The 24,692-nt window shown below is 44.8% G+C and overlaps 2 protein-coding genes across 11 annotated transcripts in view; one reads left to right on the top strand and one right to left on the bottom strand.

Moving 5' to 3' along the window:
- Positions 1 to 1,424: 1,424 nt before the first annotated feature.
- Positions 1,425 to 23,199, bottom strand: LOC139081788 (uncharacterized). 2 transcript variants are annotated; one of them, XM_070608859.1, is made up of 2 exons: positions 22,000 to 23,182; positions 1,425 to 4,795 (listed from the first exon to the last, which is right to left on the bottom strand). In XM_070608859.1, the coding sequence occupies exon 1, from the start codon at positions 23,116 to 23,118 to the stop codon at positions 22,678 to 22,680; it is 441 nt and encodes a 146-aa protein (XP_070464960.1). In that variant the 5' UTR covers positions 23,119 to 23,182; the 3' UTR covers positions 1,425 to 4,795; positions 22,000 to 22,677. The 2 variants fall into 2 exon arrangements, with proteins under 2 accessions (XP_070464960.1, XP_070464951.1); XM_070608850.1 differs by lacking the exon at positions 1,425 to 4,795 and adding an exon at positions 7,397 to 9,014 and having other exon boundaries at positions 22,000 to 23,199.
- BTRC (beta-transducin repeat containing E3 ubiquitin protein ligase) overlaps positions 22,431 to 24,692 on the top strand; it is a 167,035-nt gene continuing 164,773 nt past the window's right edge. The window contains exon 1 of one of the 9 annotated variants that reach the window (XM_070608801.1): positions 22,431 to 22,734. Coding sequence is in view for 4 of the 9 variants with exons in the window: in XM_008520887.2 (XP_008519109.1) it covers positions 22,850 to 22,897 (48 nt within the window). In the remaining 5 variants the exon portion in view is untranslated. Of the gene's footprint in view, positions 22,898 to 23,104; positions 23,293 to 24,692 lie in introns of those variants that run through there. The other 8 variants (XM_070608819.1, XM_008520887.2, XM_008520891.2 and 5 more) reach the window with 8 other exon arrangements.

Below are 24,692 nucleotides of genomic sequence, written 5' to 3'. Positions count from 1 at the left end.
GTTTGGGTTTGGCTGAGTTTGGGAGGATAAATGAGTGCCTAAGTGGCAAGAGCTTGGTTGGGAAAATGACCCTCTAGGTGCCTCCCTGATACCTTGGGGCCCCTAGTAATCTCTCTCATTCTCTGGAAGTGGAAATCCATCCATCTCTGAAGGCTAGCAGAACCAAACTCTTGGCTGGATGAGAAAGGAGACCTTTTATAGAGGTGAACGAGGAGCAGGCAGACTCTAGGAGCAAGTTTTACAAACCTAGGAGTTATCCATGGCTCCTCCTGCTCCCTCATCTGCAACTGCAGGACCTGACCGTCAGCGAGTCCTTTCACCTCCCCTCGAAAGTGTTTTCTCATCCATCTTTTGCTATCTCCACCGCCCCAGTCCAAGGCCACTGCCTTCTGTTGCCTAGCTAACTTAACACCCTCCTGATTGGTCTCCCCACATGCCCTCTTGCCCCCTCAACTCAGCGAAGTAGTGGTCATGTCACTATTACCATCCCTCACTTTGAAACCCCGCTATGGTGTCCCCTTGCTCTTAGGATAAAGACTAGAACCCATGTCTCCAACTTCTCTGCCCCGTGCTCTCAGCTGCAAACTGTCCTCCAACCATATTGGCCTTTTCCTATTCTCTGAATGTGCTGTGTTCAAACCAGCCACTGGGGCTGTGCACGTGAGGTTTCCTCTCCTTGGAAGACTCTTGGTGGCAGCAGCACCTCCCCAACATGGCCTTAACACCTACTCCCACTTCAGATGTCAGCTGAAATGTTGCATCCTGGAGGAAGCCTTTTGTGACTACCTGGACTTGGTTAGCTCTCTCTTCTTTGATATACTTTCTAGGCATCATTTACTTCCTTTTACCACACAGACCACACATTGTAAGGATATGTTTCCTTTTGTGACTATTTGGTTACAGCCTGTATTCTCCCTCTGGACTCTGAGCTTCCTGAGGGCGGGGGCCATATCTATTTTGCTCACCATTATATTTCCAACACCTAGTACAGTACCCAGGACATTGTAGTTGCTCAATAAATGTTTGTTGAATGAAGGACTGAGGGGTCTGCACAGCCACTATAGGGCTAGAAACCCAGTTCCTTCCTTCTTTTATTCACTCAGCAAACCTCTGCTGAATGCCTCCTGTGTGCCAGGGACTGTCAGAGGCACTGTGGCCACAATGCTAAACAAGTGAAGACAAGTCCCTGTCCCTGAAGAGCTCCCGGTCCAGGAAGGGAGACAGATAAGTGAATAGGACAACCATGGTGCGAAACTTGTGCTGTGCTGCCTCACTCCAGAGAGGAGCCACGTCCTGGGCCCACTGTCAGAGCCATCTATGAGAAGTGGCTGATTTTCAGCCATACAAAATTCTCCCAAACTTCCCCCAGACACACCTCATCCACTTTTTTGGGGGAGAAAACAGCAAAAGAAAGAGACTTTATTAAAGAGGCATAATTGGAATTCTTTTACTAGTGATAAGAACAACAAGAAGCATTTATTGAGAATCAACTATGTACCAAGCACCTCATCTCATGTAATCCTCACAACTGTCATAGCTGTGCATTATGATCCCTGTTTTAGAGATGAGAAAACTGATGCCAACTGAGTTACAATAACTTGCCCCAAAAATGTCACACACCTGGCACACGATGGATGCTCACTAAATATTTATTAAGTGAACGAATGAATGAGAAGCTAATCAGTAAAAAGAGCAGGAATCAAACCTAGGCTTTCTGGCTCCAAATCTCCTGTCTTTCTACTATTTATTTCAGGCAACTAGTTTTGGATTCTCAGGGTTTGATCAGTATTAAACAACCTCAGGTTAGACTCTGGACCTATGCTTCCTCCTGACCGGACCCTAGTCTGTCCACCCATAGCCTTCCCACAGATACACAAGATATCTCAGAGACCAGGCCTGGCCCTGGCAGGAAGGGTAGGTTTAGAGAAGACAAGACCTTAATCCCTCTGGGGAGATGCCCATAAGGCAAACCCCTCCCAATCCTGCTATGTCCTCCTCCAACACCCCAGGTTTGAGTTAGCTTATCAAGAAGTCTGGGAAGGGATATTTGTGGGAGATGGAGCATCATTCCTGTGTGCACAGAATCAATCACATCTTGTAATATGTCCCTTGTGCCTAAGCTATGTGGTCCTTTCTCATGAATTCAGAGATATTTACTTACCAGATGATATATGTCTATGTGTGCATGTTGTGTGTGGACATATGTTCATGTACATATACACGTGTATCAGTAAACCCATCCTCTCCTTAGTACTCTCATATCCCAGTGGTATCTACTCTCCAAGTATGCAGACACCTGAGTCTGCCCCCTGAAGTCCCTTCCCCACAGACATCTATGGCCATGTGTCCTTGTAGCTGCCTTGTCCTCTTGCTGTATCCTTCACTCCTAGAAACTATATGTGACCTTCCAGCTAATACTGGCAGGCTGCAGAATGAGACTGTGTACTATGTGCTTCCTCTTGTTTTGAGGAAAGTTCTGTTGCCTAGCAGTGGGTAACTTTCTCTTTATCAAAATGCTAGTGCATAGATGTATCATCAAAGAGATAATATATGCCTGGCACATAGTAATCTCTCAATTCATGTCAGCTATTAACATTATTATAGCTCATTTGTCCTCCCTGACCAGAGGGCATTCCTCCTTCTCCCCACGGCCCTCCTAGGGCCAGAAGTACAAGTAACCATATCCACTCATTCCAGGGAACTGTGTGGGGCTTGGGGCATTTACAAGGATCTCCTGGTGTTAGAGGGCTCCAGGCCATTGTCTTCTATATTCTATATCTTTCAGTGGGACAAAAATCTCACATACCCCTGGCAGGCAGGACTCACTCATATTTTTTGAAGTCTCCACAAATTAAGTCTCAAGAGTCTCTTTAAGATATTGCATCCAAAACCTTAAACTTCTAAGACACAAATTGTTTCCTAAACCCATTCTGCTGCTGCTGACACCTTTTCTACTAGGCCAGACCTTACAGCTAGACCCACTGGTCAATGGCCACCAGTGAAGAGCAGTTTCAGTCACAACACCTGATCATCCTAACTCCTTTCCTTTGGCCCAGGTGGCCTACCCTCCCAGCCAGTGGTTGGTTTTGTGGCTCTGCCAGGAGCTGACACTCTAAACCAGACCCACTTCTTCAGGTGAAGCAAGATATCATTGAAGTTGGATGGATACACTCAGTAAGCAGGGACAGGGGAGGGGAGGAATGGGAGAGGGAGAAAACAACTGCCATCGCCAAGAATCAGGGTTCTCTAGACAATATCTGTTCTTAAACTGGCATCAGGTACTCTTTTCAGGGTCTGTGGAAACCCAGGTGCCTAGAGGCTTATTAAGTCTTGTTTGTCTTTGGACAGGCAAGAGAGGGAAGGAAGCTTCTATGGAATGGATAAACTAGAAGAGGTTGGTGATGGATTAAAAATTGGAATCCAACCCGGTCAACGTGTTCATTTGATTTCCACATTTTCCTACCCCCTTTATTCTTACTCCTCTTTCCCTTTCCCCCAGACTGATATGAATGATACCCTGATGGCTATTTCAGCTGCAACCCTATATATCCAGGGAAGCCTGAGCTCCCCAGCTGCCAGCAGCTCTGATTCCCTAAACCCAGAGGAACCAACTGGTCAGAGTTCTCAGGGATGGCAGACCTCAAGTGAAAATTTGGCTTCTGCTACCAACAGACTCTGATTATGGCCAGATACTTAACCTCTCTGTGTACTGGCCTTAATATTAGCCTCCTGCTCCTCCTCCATATATACTATCTCAGATGATAGTAAGAAGCATCCCAAATTTCTTGAAAAACTATTCCAGAAATTCACCTTTCCATTTCCCATTATAATGACCAGATCAGAATATAGTCCCCATGAGGATTAGCTTGATCTTGGGTGGGCCAGTCCCATTCACTGCTGGCCTGGACAGCTGTTTAGTCATCGGCCAGCAGGAGAGAGTGAGAGTGGATTGGTGCAGCTCAGCCCTGCTGCTGACCCATTATGATAAGAGCAAAGATAATTTTCTAGCCTCCTGGCTTGTCTGAGGGCTTTGTGAATACCTACAGATACTGCATGGTTTTAAACTGCATCAGTGGAAAGCAACACCCAGCATCCAACTTGCTTGGAGTTCAGTATGATGGCGAGGGGATGTCTAGCATGTAGATAAAACTGAAAAGCCCTCAAAATGGAGACTAATTGGTGACTTGAAGAAATAGGCATAAATTCCTGTTAAGTATGGCTCAAGTCCCTTGCTCTCCAGGTCCTCCCAAAGCCAGAAACTCAGTTTAGTGGTCATTACCTGCTCAGTGTCATTAAATTCTCTGGTAATCTGCAGGGATATGTAATTATGCTGTAGTTAGTGATTGCTCACTAAGTAAACCCTTGGTGTAGTTACCATGTAAGTCAACGGTATTTACAGGATATTTTTTCTGCCTGTAACTCAAAGCCTTACCGAAACAAATTGGAATTGCCTTCTGGAGGCCGTTGTTATAAATTACAGACCCAACATCTGTCCACATCTGCAATGTCTAGACAGCCTGTCTCAGCTACAAGAGAGGAGAGAGACGAACAGGGGAAAGCGAGGGAGATGTGAGGAGTGGCAGAGGGAAATCTCAGATTCATGCAATTTTTCTCTTTAGAGGTTTACCCAAATGAATCCTGTGCTGACTCCTTAAATGGACCTGAATCTTCAGCAGCCTAACGCCAAGCTCTGGAGAGTTCAGGGCCTGATCGTCACCCCTGGATGTATTGGTGATGCAGACACTTCCATTGGGCCTTCTCTGCCCTGGCAAGCTCTCAGGGGTCACAGGGGGGCCTGGAAGACAGAGTTACAAATGCAGAGACTGACTACAGCCAGACCAGGAGAGTTGGCTGCTTCTCCAATTCCCCCCATCCTTCTCCCATTCCCTGACACTCACCCCCACCTGGCTCAGCTTTTGGGGGCAAGGCATTTATTTGCCTGCCTTTCCTGTGGTCCTTCTCCTGCACCCACGATAAGGAGCCTGCCCATCAGCTGAGTGATTGTATTTTTTTACAGTTCCCAGCACAAACCTTCTCATTTATATGTAAAGCAGCCATTAGTCATAGCTCCGTTCCCACACACTGCCTGATGTACAATCACATTTTGCAGCGGATGAATCTTTCCACACAGCTGCTCTGCTATGAATAATCCGTCTCCAGGCCCATAAATCAGAAAAAAATCATGCACCTCATTCGCCTGATCCTTACACAAAGTCATATATTTTACATGAGGACGAGCTAAATATTCATGAGTCTTAAAGGCTTTTTTCATAGGCACTTGTTGGGGTTGTTTTCTACTATTGTGGGGATACCAAGGTTGTATTTAGGAGAACCAGGAATTTTAGAGAGAAGAGAGGAAGAGGAGGAGGGGGAGAGAGAATCTGCGTGTGTGTGTGTGTGTGTGTGTGTGTGTGTGGAGAGAGAGAGAGAGAGAGAGAGAACGATCGAGAGAGAGAGAGAGAAGAGAGAGATTGATTGAGATTCCAAGCTTATCTCTCAGTCTAGGAGTCATGTGGGACAAAGGATGCTCATGTGAGGTCTTAAAAACATGATAAATACTTGTTTACCTGAGCTTCGATCCTGCTTAGAGCCATGGCTATTGCCTCCCTGACCTTCAAGCTCATTTCATGAACCTTTGTCCTCTGACTTGTGTAGCAATGATTTTGGCTCTCTCTGTGTAGTTGGGTGGCTGGGAGCCCCACCCAGATTTTATAAAAGCAGAATTTGGGGTGAGGGAATGGAGACAGTGGGAAATCACTCTGATGCTAACAGAGTGTCTGACCTACACACAACTTCAGGCCTCCAGCAGCTTCCTGGGATTTTATTTATACCCTATTCTGGTTTCAGAGAACATTTAAAGTGGCTTTCCTCCCCTTTCACTTTATCTCCATCCCCGGGTCTATCTCCTTCCACTCATCTTCTTAGCCTTCCAGGCCCTCATCACTGCATTCTCCTGAGGCTTTTGCTCTGACGGCCCATGTGCTCTGCCAGGGATCCTCTCCCTGCACTCCTCCTCAAACTCTCTCTCCCCTCTCAAAGACAAAATTTGACCCCTCCAAGAAGCCTCCTTCCACTAAATAGAGGAGAACGAGTTACTTGCCTTGCTGTGCAAGCCCCCAGCCCCACCTTCCCTAGCTAACCCACTCATCATACCAACCCCTGTGCTGGCAGGTGCTTTTTCATTTTATTCTGGCATTCACTCAGTATTTGTCTGTGTTCAATGGCACTGTCTGTCTGACTCATTAATGCCATGGTCTGCAGTGGTGATGATGATGTGTCCTCACTTCCCTTGGAAGGGTAGAAAATTCTTCTTCCTGGATTTTACTGACAAGATTAAGAACATATTTCTAGGTAGAGATTTTTCGGATTTAGTTTTAGATCTGGAAACACACATAACCCCTCAGACCCTTTCGGCCTTTGGTGGATAATGATAATGCCTTGGGTTCCAGTGGTTGTCCTCAGATGGAGGACTGTATCAAAACTGTAGTGGTACCTCCATGGGGAAAATCACTTCTTTATTTAACAGCTGGGCAAACTGAGGCATAACCTTGGCAAATCACTTTCTTAAAGTCAAGTCAAGAAGAGATGACAGGGGCCGGCCCGGTGGCACAGCAGTTAAGTGTGCACGTTCTGCTTTGGCTGCCCTGGGTTCGCTGGTTCCGATCCCAGGTGTGGACGTGGCACCGCTTGGCAAGCTATGCTGTGGTAGGTGTCCCACATATAAAGTAGTGGAAGATGGACATGGATGTTAGCTCAGGGTCAGTCTTCCTCAGCGAAAAGAGGAGGATTGGCAGCAGATGTTAGCTCAGGGTCAATATTCCTCAGTGAAAGGATGATCGGCAGCAGTTAGCTCAGGGCTAATCTTCCTCAAAAAAAAAAGAAGAGATGACAGGAAGCTGCAATTACATCTGAGTTAACTTTTGTGATTTTGACCCAGGGCATCAAGGTTTTTTTTTTTTTTTTTAAAGATTTTTTTTTATTTTTTCCTTTTTCTCCCCAAAGCCCCCCGGTACATAGTTGTGTATTCTTCGTTGTGGGTTCCTCTAGTTGTGGCATGTGGGACGCTGCCTCAGCGTGGTCTGACGAGCAGTGCCATGTCCGCGCCTAGGATTCGAACCGACGAAACACTGGGCCGCCTGCAGCGGAGCGCGCGAACTTAACCACTCGGCCACGGGGCCAGCCCCAGGGCATCAAGGTTTTTCCACCAACCCCCAGGGCCAAAGGCCAAGGATCAAAGCCTTTTCTCATTCCTCTAAGTTCCAAGGGTTTACCTACTCTGCTCCCCCTTGTTCCTCCACTCTCAACCCACTCTTGCTAATGTTCAGAAAGAATTAAGAAAAAACCCCGCCAGAAAGGAGGAAAAAGTCCAAACAATCACAGATGGCAGACTCGCAAATTTAATTTAAAATCATTCTTTATTATCCAAAATATTAAAATTAAAGCCATAATGCCCAAAGGAAAACACAGATTAAAACCCCCTATGTTTCACAGCCTCTTCCTCAGGGGGTCCTAAAAACACTGAGTAAGACTGCTTTGAAAGGAAAGCAGGAGTGCAGGAGCAAAGAGCCAGCTGTAGATCACTGAGCCAAACACTTGGTGACTGACCCAATCGGCTTCCCTTAAAGCCAAACACCAACTGTTTCATATGCAATTAATGATTGCCCTGGCAAATGAAAGTGCATCAAGTCATCACAGGCGTCGCTGAATGAGAAGACACGCAGCAGTCACAGGTAGCTCGTCCCTGGTATCTACATAATGATATTACCAGGCTCATCTAGGCTCAGAGATTTAATTCTGAAAAACACCATGCACTAAATATTTATATTCATAAAAGGGCTAAGGAAAAAAAATGCTCATGTGCTGCCTCTAGGCTCCTCATTTGTCTAGAATAGGCTGCTGGCTCATTTGTTGGAGTGTATGGTTGGGGGTCAAGGGCATCAATCAAGTGTTGGTAGAATCCTGGTGTTTCTGGCCCCTAACTTCACCCTTTGCAGGGGCTCATTGCTGGATTGGGTATTTAGAGGTACCCAAGGAAGGTAAATCCCCTTCCTTCTCTGGAGAAGAAAAAGCAGAGAAGGAGACCCTCTCATATGTCAGAGCCGAGAAAGAGGCAGTAGAATGGATGATAATGTCTGTTCTCCATTCTTTGGTGCAGAAAATCAAAGTCCAGAGAGGGACCAGAGACTGCCAGAGTCATCCCTTACAAATTGCAAACTCTCAACTGAAGATCTAGTTCTGATTTTTGATGCCACCGTCCTTGAACTGTAAAACTGAAGAAGAGGGACTCCTTGAAGAATCATAAATAAGCCAATGCTGATGGAAAGAACATGTGCTTTCTTTGGCCTTTTGGATTTGTTTCCATTTCCTCTACTGAAACCTAATTCTGAGCTATGGCCCTTACTCAAATGTCCTTGCAGCATACTGTTGGGCCTGACACCTCCAGCATATAAGGCACATAAGCACCTGACCTGGCTTGGCCTAGCCCCTCTACTCAGGGGTTACCAGGACTGTTTCTGCATGCATCGTGGAGACTGCTTCCCTCTCCCCACTGGCATCTCAAATACAATTCTCTCAGTCCAGCTTCCTCTGCCCTTTCTCTCTCCTTGGCAGAAAATGCAGATGATGGAGCCTGTCTGTTCTCTGTGCACACCATGACTTGAAGCCTTCAGCAACTTTTCCAGGGCTCTGCATATTATAATCAAGATGGGATCAGCTAATAAAAATTACATTGGTTACAATCCAAAAAGATTAACCAGCCTTAAGGGTTTCATGGCTATGTGTTACACTTTTCAATTTTCTTACAATTAAGCTAACAACAAATAATATTGACAAATAAACTGCCAGATCCGCCAGCTGAAGCCCTGCCGTGGGAAGGGAGGGGTGTTCTGCAGCTGAGTGACTGTCCAGCCATTGTCTGCTCATGAGGTCTTGCCCGTGAGTTCTAGCACACTGGGGCATTGGCACTTGAGCAGCATGGGTGGAGGGGCAATGAGGAATGGTTGCCAGCTTCACTCCTAAAAAAGAATTAAAAAAAGATGATAATCCTGACTCTTGCCCTCCTGCCACCCTTGAAGATTTTCTTGATTTCTCAACCTCCCGCTAGAGAAAATCCAAGGTAAGGAGATCTATATTCTCATGAGGCACAACTATATCAACTCATTAACTAATTTGGAGTTACGAATCCAGAGCCGGAAATAAATCAGACCTAGCACTAATAAAATTTGGGGGCAGGTAAGACCAAGAGTCTCAGTGGAAAACCTCTCTCACACAGAGGTTGCTAGAGGTCTACAGAGGCCAGACCTCTCCCTGCCTGGCTGCCCTGGCACTGGGGAGGGCAGGAGGCTGCAAGACGTTTTGGACCCTGTCTGCAAAGCTAAAGCCCAATTACTTCTCCAGTTGTTTCTATTACTCAGTGTTGGAGAAGAAGACAGAGGGAGGAAGGGCTAGGAGAGGAGGACCGCAAGGGAACAGGATCTTTGTGGTCATTTAATGAGAGTTTAAAACATGCTAGGCATGGTGGTGAATGCTTTCACTCAGTAATTTATTTAATCCTCATAATAATCCTTTGAAGTAGATCCTATTATCTATCCCCATTTTATAGCTGAAGAAACAGGCTCAGAGAAGTTAAATAACTGGTCCAGGAATTGAACCTGGGTTTTGGGCCCAGAGCCTGCGCTCTTAACTACAAAACCAGTGAAAACCGCCAAACAATTATAAGTACGGAAAGTGTCTTTCTATAGCAGGATCTAAATTCTGATCTAAGCTAGGAACAGGACATCTAGCCTGAGAGTCATGCTCACTTTGATACTATGTTTGATCTTCATCAAAATCAACAAATATCTGACAAGAACCCTGGATCCTGGGCCAAATGGGAGAGTGAGGGGCTGTTCTGTGTTTCTCAAATTATGGCCAGAGGACAATCTTTAATTAAATCATCTGACAAGCTTGTTAAAATGCAGGTTCGTGGGCCCCATGCAGTCTTCTAGATCAGAATCTCTGAATATGGGGCTCATGAGTCCACTGTTTAACAAGCTCTCCGAATGATCATTGTGCATCCAAAACCGGAAAACCGTTGATATAAACTATGAACACTGCCCTCAACTAGTTCCTAATCAAACCCAAACTCCCCACCGTGGCATCCAGGCCACTAATCTAACCTCAGGCAGCCCTCACCTCCACTCCCCCAGATCTCCTTAGTTTTTCATACATGCCAACTGCGTTTCTTCGTCTTGCCTTTGTTCGAATTCACTCTGGTCCCCGGCCTCACCTATGCTTTCCTTTCTACTCCTCACTTGTATTTGTGTTTTACACACCTGGGACTGGTACAGCCTCTTTCTCTCCTTCTCTCATTTTTAATGTAATTTTTATTTAAGTGTAATATACATACAGAAAAGTGCACAGAATAATAAGGTTACAGCTCAATGAATTTTTTCATAGTGAATATACCCGTGTAGTCAGCATGAAGTCTCTCTTTTTTTTTAAACACAAATTTGACTCTAAATAGCGTTGAAGAGTAATTTTTTAGTCTCTTAAAGGGATAGCAAAAAAGGGAAATTCAACTATACTTCACTCTTTAAAGATCTCTCCTTACAGAAGCTTCTCCCCACCAAAATCTCTCTCCCTTCTTCCCTTCCTATCTTCCCTTTCGCAAATATTTATTGAGCACCTACCACAACAGGTGCTGCGTCAATAATGAATAAGATATACCTGGGTCCTCCTTCATGTCATGACACTTACAGTCCATGGGGGAGACAAATGAAACATGAGTAAGTGGACACTAATCATAAATTGTGACAATTGCTCTAAAGGGACTAACTGGGTGCTCTGATGCTGGAAGGGTGAGAGGACCAGTCAGGAGAGGAGAGAGCAGCGTGGGTCAGAGTGTGACTAGCAAGGGCAAAGGCTCTGAGGTAGACATGCCTGGGCTCGAGGGAGGACTTCCTTCCTTGCTCCTCTGACTTCGGTGGCCTCTCTTTAGCCCCCTCCTCCACCTTCAGAATCCCTTCTTTTCCACCGGAAGCTTTCTGCCCTGCCTGCCTTTTTATACAGAACAATTTACAGTTTTCTCTATTTCAGCACAATAAAGGTTCATCAACTCAAACTCAGGCTGCTTAGTGAGGTACAGAAGGGGAAAGAGTGTGAACTGGCACTTTGATTTTTTTTTTTGTCCCAGAAATGTTTGAGCAGGATTTATCCACCTACTCTTCGGAATCAACCCTCGGTTCTTCCTCAGTGGAGGTGTCCCTGAACTAAGGCTACAGGAAGCCTCTGAGTTGCCTTTCTCTGGTTTCTCACAGTTATCACTGGGAGAGTCACAGAGGAGGTCTGTTCAGGAGCTCAGAGGTTTAGAATCAAGAAATCTCATTGGTGTTTTAGCAGCTAACTATTTTGTTCATGAGGTAACTGGCACCAACCGGTACCCCTGGCACTGAAGGGAGTGAATAGCACAGTTTGTGCCCCAAAGGGTTTGGCTGTGAGCCACTCAAGTCCCCACCTAGTATTGATGATTTGAATAAAAATGTTTTATAACTACAAAGAGACCTGAAGATTCAAGAGTGGCTTATTGGCTCTGTCATTTGGCTTCTCTTCCCACTCATGTCAGTGTGGGACCCTTGTGCCCTCTGACTCTGGAGGGAGGCAGAGAATGTCCTTCCACTTGCTACTTCTCTCCCTTTTCCACCTCCACCCTGACCCCATCCTGAGATCCTTTTTCAATCCTTTCTCCCAGGGTCTGGCCCCTTCTCTGAAGGACTCCCTCAGTGACAGGTGACTGAATTGAGGAGAATGTTGGGAGGTGAGCCCTCATAACAAAACAATTATATCTTTCAAAAGCCCAGCTTTACAACTCTTTGGATATCTCCAGTATTATGTGATAGAGCCCCTCCGTCTGTTAAATTCCCTATGTTCTAGAGAAAGCGAATTAAATAAACAGAAAAACTACTCTGCCATACTTAGATTCAAGTTAAGCCTTCAAAGCCAAATTTTGGTAAATGAATCTTTGTTATGTCTTCTCTGGACCCACGTCCTTGACAAGATTCTGTTAGGACCTTGTCAACATCATTAGCATCATCACCCTCCAACATTTATAGAGTCCCTACCATGAGCTGTGGCCAGGAAAAGTGCCTTACATGCGTCTTCTCCTCCTGATCCAGCTAAAGCTGCAGTGCTAAGCCTAACCGGATGGTGGTTCTCAGGGTCAATCTCCAGGGCTCTGCTGTGAATGAGGGAGACCCTCAGCCCAGCAACGGAACCAGCAAGGAGAACTGAAAGACTGAGGATAAAGTTTAGATAGGAAGCTCTCCACCAGTTAGGACGTTTCTGGGACAGTTCTCTGACAGAGACTGGAGAGTAGCATTCAGTCATGTGTCCATTAATAACTGTATACAGGATTAGGATAAAGGAATTCTGTGCTCAGGAAATCTTTGAGATCAGAAATCTGTACAGAGTTTTATGACCTTAGATATTACAAGCTACTGACATATTCATGGCTGAAATTATATATATGAGATTTGCATCAATATAATCCAGAGGATGGGGAAAGAAGTGGGTGCGGGTTCACATGAAACAAAAGTGGCCATAAGTCAATATTTTTGAAGCTGAGTAATGAGTAAAGGAGGTTCATCATATTCTTCTCTTTACCTTTATGTTTGAATGTTTACACAAGTGAAAGTTAAATACACACACACTATACCTTTTTCCTTTCTGTGTCTGTGTGTTTACTTCTAGGTGTTCTCTTGGTTTTGTTATTGTTTCTGAAGTAAGAATTTTTTAAAAAAATTCTTCTTCTTCCCCCCAAAGCCGCCCAGTACATAGTTGTATATTCTAGTTGTAGGTCCTTCTAGTTCTGCTATGCGGGATGCTGCCTCAGCATGGCCTGATGAGTGGTGCCATGTCCGTGCCCAGGATCTGAACTGGTGAAACCCTGGGCCACCAAAGAGGAGCGCATGAACTCAACCACTTGGCCATGGAGCCGGTGCCTGAAGTAAGGTGTTTTTTAAAAATTATTATTTTAAATGTCAGCCTATTTTAGCTGTGGAAAGGACAAACCAAGTCAAACGGGTTTCATTTGCATTTGGGCCAGTGAGAAAAGGACTCCTAGGATCCAGGTGCAGTAGTGGTAGAAGGGACAACTGTGGCAGAACCCCAAGACAAATATTTCGGGATAGGAAACCCAGACCTTCCTGTATAGCTGTCCTTGCTCTCTCCTCTACACTCCTGCCTTTCTTCAAAGCTGTTCCCATCAAAAATTGTCTCTTGATACATGGAGGGTGTTGCATTTGATTTAAGGGGTAATTCTCTGACATTAAAGTCCTGCCTTTCCCCCACCTCCTGCCCCAGTCTGCTCCCAGACCTCTCAGAGGCTGACAGCCTGGCTGTCTGGATTGCTCTTTGTTCACTTACTGACTAATTTGCCCCACATGGAAGCTCCTTCCAGCTGTAAGTCCCCCTGGATTTTTCCGTTGGGCCTCCCTGAGTGCCCGCCACTGCCTTGCAGATTCCAAATCTCACCCACCCCTAAGCAGGCCCTATGCTAAAATCTTCCATTTGCCCTTCCAAAGACACTCTCCATCTTCTCCCACCCTGGGAAACGACCTATATGGACTGCATCTTGCCCTCTGGCTTCTGGTTGTTTAGCTAACAGGAGATAGAAGAAGCTTAGAGGGCAGGAGGAAAGTGATGCTGGGGTATGAATCCTTCCAGATCCCTCCCCGTTGAGTGACTGTGGAAGGGCTGCCTTCCCTTTTGAAGGCCGTAGCTATTGTCAAGTGGCCCTCTCCCCACAGCTACCTTCTCAGGGTCTGGTAACCATGCGCTCCCCGACCCTTCAGGCCTATGAGTGGTATGGCTCCCTGCTGCTGCTAGCCCAGGGGTGTGCACTATCCCTTGCTGGTCTCCTTAAATCCTGCCCACACCTTCAAAAATAGGCCCTTAATTAAACCCTCCTCAAATTAATCAAGTTTGCATGTGCCAGGACCCTGATTGATACCAGCCCCTACTGTTGCCAAGAAAGCCCTGGTTAGTATATATTTTTCTGTTTTATTTCCCTTACAAAACAGAAAGCTTCTTGAAGGCAGGGCTCATCTCTTACTTACCTACAGAATGATAAACACATAGTGAGTGTTAAGTATTCACTGATAGAACTAATTCTGGCCCTGGTCATCTCTTCCTCAAATGGAATTTTTGGAAGAAAGGAGGAATCAAATGAAAAATTGCTTCAGATAATGGAAATGTCTGGGAGACGATAGCAGCCACTTAAAGGAAATCATCAACTTGAAGGAATGGTAGTGATGGGATCTGGACAAAGGCCAGTTAAAGAGAAAATAACCTGCATAAACTTTAACTAAAGTCTATAAGGTGAAGTGTGGTAAATACTATTGGTTAAACAGTGTCTAACAAATCTAAGCAAAGAAATCACGAGAAAGATACTTTGTTAGCACAAAAGGCTTATTAATCTCCCAAACTGGGAAAAACATGCAGCAAAGATGCTAAGTGTACTCATTGTTATTGGGTATTGCTGCTCCAAGGCCCTCTTAGTGGGCAGAGCTAGGGAATATATGTATTTGTGTATGGAGCCAATCTCCTATCACTGCTGCTGGTTTCTTCCTCCACATGGATACCCTTACCACACCACTTGGGCTCCAAAACTCCATGCCAGACCACCTCTCAGCATGAACATCAACGTCATTCTGTCCTACATAATGGTTTTAAGACTAAATTGTTCAGGAAGGAGAAGGTACAAACCGAGCCCATCTTGATTCTATATGAAAATTATGTGAAATTTAGAGCTATTAATTGCTAACGTTTATTGAGTACTTACTACATGCCAGGTAATGTCCTAAGGATTTTCTATGAATCTTTAGAGTAGCCCAATGAGATGGGAACTATTATGGTCCCCATTTTGCTGATGAGGCATAGAGAGGTTAAGTAACTTGTCCAAGGTCACATAGTTACCAATGAGACAAAGCAGAACTGTTTGATTGGACTTCTAGAACATATCCTTAAAAAGGAGGAGGTATCCTGTGTCCTACACAGCATCCTCCTGCTGCAGGCTTGGAGCACAGACATTGCTAAATGTCCTCTGGGGACAAATTGCTGAGAACCACTGGTCTAGCACAACATTAATCTAATCTAAAGAAAGCTACTTTTTTTTAAAAGATTTTATTATTTCCTTTTTCTCCCAACACCCCCCGGTACATAGTTGTATATTCTTCGTTGTGGATTCTTCTAGTTGTGGCATGTGGGACGCTGCCTCAGCGTGGTTTGATGAGCAGTGCCATGTCCGCGCCCAGGATTCGAACCAACGAAACACTGAGCCGCCTGCAGCAGAGCGTGCGAACTTAACCACTCGGCCACGGGGCCAGCCCCTAAAGAAAGCTACTTTTTGATTGTCTGTGCTAATGAATGAAAGAAAGGGGATAAACATAATCCAGAAGAGCAGAAAATGCAAAATCTCATTTCTTTGTGTGGCAGAGATTGCTAGTTGCCTATTCTAACAGCCATTAGAAAGGGCTTCCTCAACCTTTCTCCTCCAACTCTATACCTCACCTGCTTTTGCACCCGTACTCTCTTCCTTCCTTTCTGTCACTGCAGACTAATCCCTCCATCTGGATCTCATACACTCTTATTTTCCCAGGACCTGCCTCCATCATTATCCCCTCTTTTTCTGTTTTTATCTTCAAACTTTCTCTCTCTAACGGATCCTTTCCAACAGCATTTAAATATGCTCAAGTCTCTCACTTCTTTTTATTCCCCAGGTTTTTATTTTGGAAAATTTCAAACCCTCAAAAAGTTGCAAGAAGGGTATAAGAATAGCCATAACCCTTCACCTAGATCCACCAATTATTAACATTTTGTTACATTTGCTTTAGTTCTCTCCCTCTTTCCTTCTCTCTCTCTCTCCGCAAACACACACTATTTTTCCCTAAACCATTTGAAAGTTAGTTGTAGGCATCATAACATTTCACCCTAAACGCTTCAGGATGTATCTCCTAAGAACAAGGACATTCTCGAATTCTCTTATTCTCACAATACTATTATCACACTCGGGGAAATTTAACATTGATATAATACTATTATCTAACATACAACCCATATACAGTTTTTTCCTCGTTGTCCCACTAATATCTTTTATAGCTGTTTTCTCTTCTGTGTGTCAGTGTATATGTGTGTTATTCCAGGGCCCTATCAGAGGTCAGTTGTTGCATTTAAGTGTCATGCCTCTTCAGTTTCCTTTGGACTAAAGTCTCCCTGCTTTCAAACAAAACAATAACCACTTTTGCTAGACCCCCAGCTTCTACCTTTAACTACTGTGCTCTCCTTTCTCTCTTTTCCTTGACAGTAACTCGTTTTATAAGACGAGACTCAACAGTCTCCATTTCCTCAGCTTCCCTCTTCAACTCACTGCAGTATGGCATCTGCTTCCCACCATGATCTGCACTTGCCAGATTTTCCTCCTGCCTCTCTAGTCACTTCTTGGGCTCCTTTGCTGGCTCCTCTTCTTCTGCTTATCCCGTAAACATTTTTTTTTTTTTTTAGTTTTATCTACTGAGGTCACATTGGTTTATAACATCATGCAAATTTCAGGTGTACATCATTATATTTCAGCTTCTGTATAGACTGCATTGTGTTCACCACTAAAAGTCTAGTTGCCATCCATCCATCACCATACATACGTGCCCCTTTACCCCTTTCGCCCTCCCAGCCAACTCCTTGCCCTTTGATAAGCAACATCCTGTAAATCTTAATGTTCTTTAGGACTCTCTCCAAGATCTGCTGCTCTTTACACTGCTTGCATTTTTCCTGGGTGATGTCATCCTTTCCTGGGGAAGGGGGCTTCAATTACCACCTTTATGCTAAAGATATCTACCTGGAGCCCAGGCCTTTCTCTCTAACTTCAGTTTCAAATATCCATCTGCCTCTTCAAAGTCTGAATCCATGTGGAAGTCTCACAGGCACCTTGAAACAGTATGTCTGAAAAAGAACTGATTATCTTCCCACCACCTGTTCCTTCTATTGTGTTCCCTGTCTCAAAAAATGGCACTCCTCATTCATCCTGTTTCCTGAGCCAGACACCTAGAAGTCATCTTTGACACATCCCATTAACATCATCCATGACATATCTAATCAATCACCAAGTTCTACAGATTCTATCTCCTCAGTATCTTTGGAGTCTATCTACTTCTTTCTGTTCTCATCACCTCCCTCATCAGGCCTCCATCATCTCTCTCAGGAAAATTTCAGCAACGTCATAATCCTTCTCCCAGTCTCCAGCCACAAATGATTTTTCTAAAAATACAAAGCTAACCACGCTGCAGCCCTGCTTAAAATTTTTCAGTAGTTTCTTACAACCCTCAGGATAAAGTCCAAATTCCTTAATTTGGCTTATAAGCTGGGGCGAAAGTCAAGATATTTTATAGCTGGTAAGGCACAGGCACCGACCCCAGTTAGAAAGGATGTCAGCTGGTTCACCTGACAAGCATATGCCAACTAAATAATGGCTTGCCTATAGAACTCCATGCTATTGTCCTCTGCAGTCTCATCTGGTGCCACTCTTCCCCTAAAGTCACACTAGCATTGGTTTGGTTCTCAGATTGCATCATCAAAAATGCACTTACCTTTGCCTGGAACACTCTTTCCGGTAGCCCCACTATCAATCACCCCACCCCATCCCCACTCCACAGAGCCGACCTGAAGGGGACTGAGTGCTCTATCCAGACAAAGTTGGCTTTGGCCTGTGATAGTAGGAGCTTCTGTTGAGGGAACCTAATCTGGATCACAGTTCACTGTTAATAATGACTTGTTCCACTTAGGCACGAGAATATAAAGCCCCAATGAGGTCAACAAAGAAGTAGGGAACTGATTCTTGACTTTTTATGAGGACAAGGAAGTGAGGGAAAAGGGGAAAAATTCTTTATTTAGCCCTCCAACTAAAACAGTATTTCTCCTGCTAACTAAAATACAAAAAACCTTTCCCACTTCCACTGGACCTCTTGATCCTAGGATTAAGCCTATCAGATATTCAAATAGTTGATGGGTTTTTAATCAGTTAATCACTTTGCTTCTATTCAACCTTGAGCTTCATTTGGCTATCCTTGGAAAATAGATTAGTTTTGGGGGGGGGGGTAATTCTAGAGTTTGGAAAGCAAGAGGGGCATGGAGGGGGACTCTGGATAGCCAGAGGTCAGCAAGAAGGCACTGGGCAGCTAAACTCCAAGGCAGTGATCTCAAATATGGCTGCAGATAAGAACTGATCAGAGACCTTTTAAAATTACCATTGCCAAATGGCTATCATAGATCTATTAAATCAGAATACCTGGGGGATAGAGCTTGGGCATCAATATTTTTCATAAAGCTCCTCAAATGACTTTTTTTTAAAGAGTTTTTAAAGATTTTTAATTTTTTTTCCTTTTTCTCCCCAAAGCCCTCCAGTACATAGTTGTATATTCTTCGTTGTGGGTCCTTCTAGTTGTGGCATGTGTGACGCCGCCTCAGCGTGGTTGATGAGCAGTGCCATGTCCGCATCCAGGATTCGAACCAACGAAACACTGGGCCGCCTGCAGTGGAGTGCACGAACTTCATCACTTGGCCACGGGGCCAGCCCCTCAAATGACTCTTACATGCAATCAGGGTTGAGAACCTTAGTAGTATAGGAAAAAGAAATGCCATGGGATGAGAAAAAAGTACAGGCAAGTGGGGAATGTTTCTGGCTCTGGCCTGCTATGTGTTATAAGTGCACACAATGGAGAAAGCGGTTAGAAGAGCAGAGGAGTGTGCTTAAAGAAGGGCATGATCCTTGTGGGGTTGCCTAGAGAAGGTAAAGCATATAGACTGGCAAAAAGAAGTGAAAAGCTCGATAATGCTAAGTGTGGTAGAGTGTATGGTGGAAGCGTAGACTGTTGTGGTCTTTCTGTACTGCAATTTGCCACTACATAGTCCAGTTAAGTGTCGTTCATAGCCTATGAACCAGCAAGTATGATGTTAGGTATGTATTCCCAAAGATATTCTCACTCAGAGGGGCAGGTAGGAGGTTGATCACTACAGCGTTATTGGGGTGATTGGGAACTGGAAGTTTTGCTGGGACAGTAGATAGGTAGAACGTGGTGGATACACACCAACAGACTACTATTCAGCAGTTAAAAGCAACAGGTTCTATGTACACATAGCAACATGAATGGATCTTAAAACCATAGGTACTGGGTGCAAGAAGTATGAAACATAATGAGATATATAAAACAATATTACATTTGTGAGTTAAAAATGTAGCACACTCAAAACAATTATCTCTTTTGCAAGAACCATACCAACAAAAAGATAAACACTGCCTATGGGAGGAGGGAAAAGGGAGCAGGCTATGGCGCTAAAAGGGGATAAACAACTAGACAGCTATTTCTTTAAAGTAAGATTTAAATCAGATCTTGAAAGGTGAGTAGGCAAGATGGGAAAAGGAAAGCCTTCTAGAATAGCAAAATGACTCCCATAAACTAAGGCCAGGAGGCAGGAGTGTGCTGAGCAGGTGTGAGTAGGAGAAAGGCCTGATTGAAGTAGAGGGGTGTATTAAAGCAGAGTGAGAAGTAAGGCTGGAGAGGGAGGATTGGATAAGATTAAGAAGGTCTGGAAGGCCAGACAAAGGAATTTAAAAACGATATAGAAGATAAGAGAGACATAAAAGGATTGGGCAGAGAAGAAATGTGATGAAAGCAAAGTCTAAAAGAGATTATCAGATGAGGTGGACAGAGAGAGCCTGGAGTCAGAGAACTGGATTGGAGGTGAATATAGTGAACTAAGCAAAAAAAGATGAAAGGAGTCTGGAACAGGCTGGCATGGGAGGTGGAGGCTGGAAGAGACATTTTGATAGATTACTGGCTGGATACAGACACTAATAGACCAGGATAAGTCAGAGTATTCTGTAGTCTTACACTAGGAAGTTAGGGGAAAAAATTATGTCCAGTAGTAGCTGTGATTTCTCACACTGGAAATCCAGTTTTCCAGTAAAGTGGAACTTTAAAGGTTCTAATGATTTAGTATTCTCCTTGAGCAACTGAGCCATAAGTGGGCTCATAGGTGCACTTATTTTATTGTTGGCAGAGACCTTTGTTTTCCAGATGACAAAAGAGGTTCATTTAATCGCCCAAACTCAACCAATTAACTAGAGAAAGGATCAGCTAGAACCAGGCCTCTTAACTTCTAGTCTAATAAACTGTCCTAAACTATGTTGGATATGAGGGGCTTCATAGGCAATTCACAGTTGGATTTCTCAGTTTGTTTGACCATAGTGGTCAGTGTTCAAGAGAGACAATTTACCGTTTCTCACTTAGCCCCTGTCTGCTCAGTTTCAAACCCTATACATATGAACTATCTAGCTGGTTTGGCTTCTAAACAAAAAACTCCTTGTATCTGCCTTACTAATTCTTACCTTTACGTGACTGGAAAAAGTGAGGACCTTCATTGACTGCCAGCCTCATCAGTCAATATTTTCATACTCCTCTATGGGTAACAAAGTAAAACAAATGACTTCTCAACAGAATAGCATCTTAGAGTTTAAAATATGTTAACCTCCCGGGGCTGGCCCCGTGGCCGAGTGGTTAAGTTCGCGCGCTCTGCTGCAGGCGGCTCAGTGTTTCGTTGGTTCGAATCCTGGGCGTGGACATGGCACTGCTCATCAAACCACGCTGAGGCAGCGTCCCACATGCCACAACTAGAAGGACCCACAACGAAGAATATACAACTATGTACTGGAGGGCTTTGGGGAGAAAAAGGAAAAAATAAAATCTTAAAAAAAAAAATATGTTAACCTCCCATCCAAACTGAAATCCCCTAGACGATACCCCTGACAGATGGTCATCTTGCCTGTGTATGTTTTCAGGAATGGGGTAGTCCATTCCTCTGTCAAGTCAGCTCTGATTACCAGAAAGCTCTGAGTCTGAGTACTATGTCACTGCAGTGTGGTTCAGTGAAAATAGCACAGGGCTTAGGGTCAAGCAGACTTGAGTTAGAATACTGACTATGTAATTTGCTGTATGACTTGAGCAAGTTGTTTATCTTCTATCAGTTCCATTTACTTCATCTGCGAATTAGAGATAATAATACCTGTTTTACAGAGTTACTATGAATATTAGAGATCATGAAAGCAAAATGCTTAATACAGTCCCTGGCACAAAGAGCTAATGAGGTGATAGCTGTAATTATCATCACCACCATTATTATTATCCCACCATTGGTCCGAGTTTGCCCTAAGGAGCTACATACATATGCCTCTCAATACTTTCAAACACTTGAATTTAGTTGTTGTGTTATTCCTAGGCGCTGTTTTTTTAGAGTAAGCATCCACCAATATTTTCTCTCTTGGTCATACTGCCCTTGGCTATGCTCCTGCATAGGATGTTTGTAGAACATGGTGCTCATAACTGAACAAAGTACTTCAATAAGACCATAAGCCTCTATTCCCAGACACTACTCTTCAAGCTGCCTAGGACTCCTTTAGCTTTTTTGGCAAGTGTCACATACTGCCTTAGTCCTATGAAAACCTGGGGATAGTTTTCATATGAATGAGTTTTAAGTCTTCTCCATTTTGTACTTGTGTTGAATTTTTTTGGAAATTAAAAAGTAAAACTTTCTATTAACTGAAAACTTATTATATATTAGGTATTGTGCTGAGTTTTGTAGACATAGGGATGACTATGACAAAGTATTAACATCCTAGAATTGTAAGCTCCACAAGACTGGGTCTATCATGTTCACTAATGAATCCTCATTTCTTGGGATGTCTGCACACGGTTATATGCTTAGTTTGTTGAATGAACGAATGAATAAATAGTTTACAATGGAAATTTTCCCTATAAGTGAAAAAGCATTTCCTTAATTAGCTTATTTTATAAATTCAGATATTTTGTATAAGCCTATCACTTTTAGCACAACCCTAGTGTTTTTTTCCACCTAGAGTATACCCAATTTCCAAAATAAATTCATATTGTCCCTTTCAAGGCCAGACTAAATACTTACATGCTTTATATGCCGGATGGCCATTATATTCTACCACTGAAGCCTTTTAAAAAGTACTTGTTTGACCCTTAATGCACATCTCAGGGTCAGCAGTAGCAGGTTATGCTTTCTGAGAGCTAAACATCGAGAATTTCCTGAGCGAGTTCTACCAGGCCCTGACTTGCCGTGGGGGAAAATAAGGTCCTCAGGAGAAATGTGGAGCGACGGCTTAGCAGGACCTTGAAATTCTGCGCTGATCTGCGAAGTCCTGCCAGGTGCCCATAGGCCCAGCGTCTCTGGGTCGAAATCCGTCCCGCAGACGCCAGAAATATGAAATTTGGGGCTATCTAGTTCTCTAAAACTACACTTAGGGAGGGCCTAGGACCTCTGAGTCCTCTCACAGTTTCTTTCAGTATTTGGGCTACAGGTGAGGCACTGGTCGCCATCTTGATATCAAATGCCAGGCAAGCAGCCACTGGCGTCTCTTGGTAACCACGGAGACAGCTGTGCCGCTCCCGTAGACGGTGTAAACTACGATTCCCATCAGCTGATTTTCTCTGCTTGCGGGCAAGTTGTTTAGTTTTGGCTCGTCGGTCCGGCGACCCTGCCGCAGTGAACTGCGGGAGTTGCAGTTCGTGGCGTGGACTCACTTTTTGCTGCGAGAAGCTCCAGAACTACAAATCCCCTGAGCCAGCGGGCTCACGCATGCGCACGGAATAGCCGGTCTTCCCTAGCCCCCCTGCCGGTGCCCGAAAGGTAAGAGAGGGCGGGGGGAAGGAAGAGGAGGCGGGATCCGGGCGCTGCGTTGGCTGCGGCCTGGCACCAAGGGGGCGGCCCCGGCGGAGTGCAGAGCCAGTGGCCCTTGGCGATTATGGACCCGGCCGAAGCGGTGCTGCAGGAGAAAGCGCTCAAGTTTATGGTGAGGAGAAGGTGCAGGCCGGGGACCGGTGGAGGCAGTGGCGTTGGCGGCGTCGCTGAGGCTCGGGCCTGGGTCGCCCGCCCACCGGAGGAGGGGGCAGCGGGACCTTGGGCCGAGGCCGGCGGCGGGGTCGGCTGAAGGGACGGGACGGGACTGGAGCTCCAGGGAGGCGGGAAGAGATAGAGGAGAGGACCCGGGGGTGGGGGCAGCAGCTCCGCCATCTTGTGGATGAGAGGCCAAGTGACAGCGGGAGCTTAATCGGGGAGGGGGATCTGGGCGGCGCGCGGGGCCCTGGAGGGAAAGGGGCGTGGGGACAGTTACTGAAGAGCGGAGGAAGCCCGGAGGAGAGACGCCGTGAGGCCGCTGACAGGGCCTTACCGGTGTCACTGTTACGGGTAAGGCCCGGGGAGGGTGCATTCAGGAGTGGAGAAGGGGAGCGCGGGATAGTGAGAGGAAAGATATTGGAAGTAGGGATGGGGGGAAACGGGCAGGACTGGATGCTGATGGATCTAGGGGTGGCGGAGAGAAAGCCAGGGCTGGTGGGAGACTTGTAGAATGACGGGGGAGAGATAGCCTTTGCCTTCAGGATGCAATCCCAGCTTGGCCAAACTAATGTTGACAAACTCTGGAAAGGAAGAGGCCTTATTTAGGAAGATAAGGACTGGGGATGAGGACCTAAGGCCATGGTGACAGTCTCTGGGAAAGGAAGGGGGTATTAACTATGAGCGAGAATTACAGATGTCAGAAAAGGGATACATACTCTATTTTGACAGGAGAGGCTAAATATTGTAGTAAGGACGAGGTGAGGAAAAGCAAGAGGTTGAGTGATCAGGAAAACCTGGGTAAAGGAGATTGGGGGCAAAACTATTATCTAATAGGGAGAACAAAACAAAAATATCGCTAAATTGTAGAGATAGTAAAATGTGGGGGCCAGATGCTGTATCACTTTCTGGGAAAGGAAAGGCCATATAGATTAGAATCCCAAGACCCATAAGAACTGATGAAATCTGTAGAGAAATTCAGGAGATAAAAGGGGGAATGTAGATAGTGGAGAATGGGAGATATCAGGATTGGTGGTTACTTATCAGTTTTAGGTTGAAGCACAGTATGAGCTTGGATTGGATTTTGTGGATGCTTTTAAATCCTTTGGAACCTAATTCTTTAACTTTGTATCATGCTTTGTCTTTTGCTATGTGTATGTTTGGCAAATTCGTATAGTCTGATATTTGATGTTTTTAATCTGTTGGTTCTTGGATATCCTAGGTGTAAAACCAGACTTTATGGTTACAGCTAAAGAATGATGGGATACATAGACTTCTGTCTTATCAGGTGGCCATAGGGGCATTGATATTATTTATGGTCTAGTCCTGCTTTTTCAGAAGTAATTATAAGTTTTCAGTCTAAATCTTATTTCTTTGTTAGATAGTTGCTATTTTGTGTCTTTTCCTGAAATACCAAAACAAATATAAATAAATATGGACACTAACCTAATTGAATTTAGGCTTTAAACTGCCCCATTTACAAGAATACTTTTTTTACTAAAACTTTATTTTGTATTAGTGCTTTCAGAAACATCTAACCATGGGGCCCGCCCGGTGGCGCAATGATTAATTTTGCACGTTCCACTTTGGTGGCCCAGGGTTCGCCAGTTTGGATCCCAGGTGTGGACCTACGTATGCACCCCTTGTCAAGCCATGCTGTGGCAGGCGTCCCACATATAAAGTAGAGGAAGGTGGGCACAGATGTTAGCTCAGCACCAGTCTTCCTCAGCAAAAAGAGGAGGATTGGCAGGAGA

The sequence above is a fragment of the Equus przewalskii genome, chromosome 1 (assembly GCF_037783145.1).
Source record: "Equus przewalskii isolate Varuska chromosome 1, EquPr2, whole genome shotgun sequence".
Lineage (NCBI taxonomy): Eukaryota > Metazoa > Chordata > Mammalia > Perissodactyla > Equidae > Equus > Equus przewalskii.
This window is presented reverse-complemented; position numbering and strand designations above follow the sequence as displayed.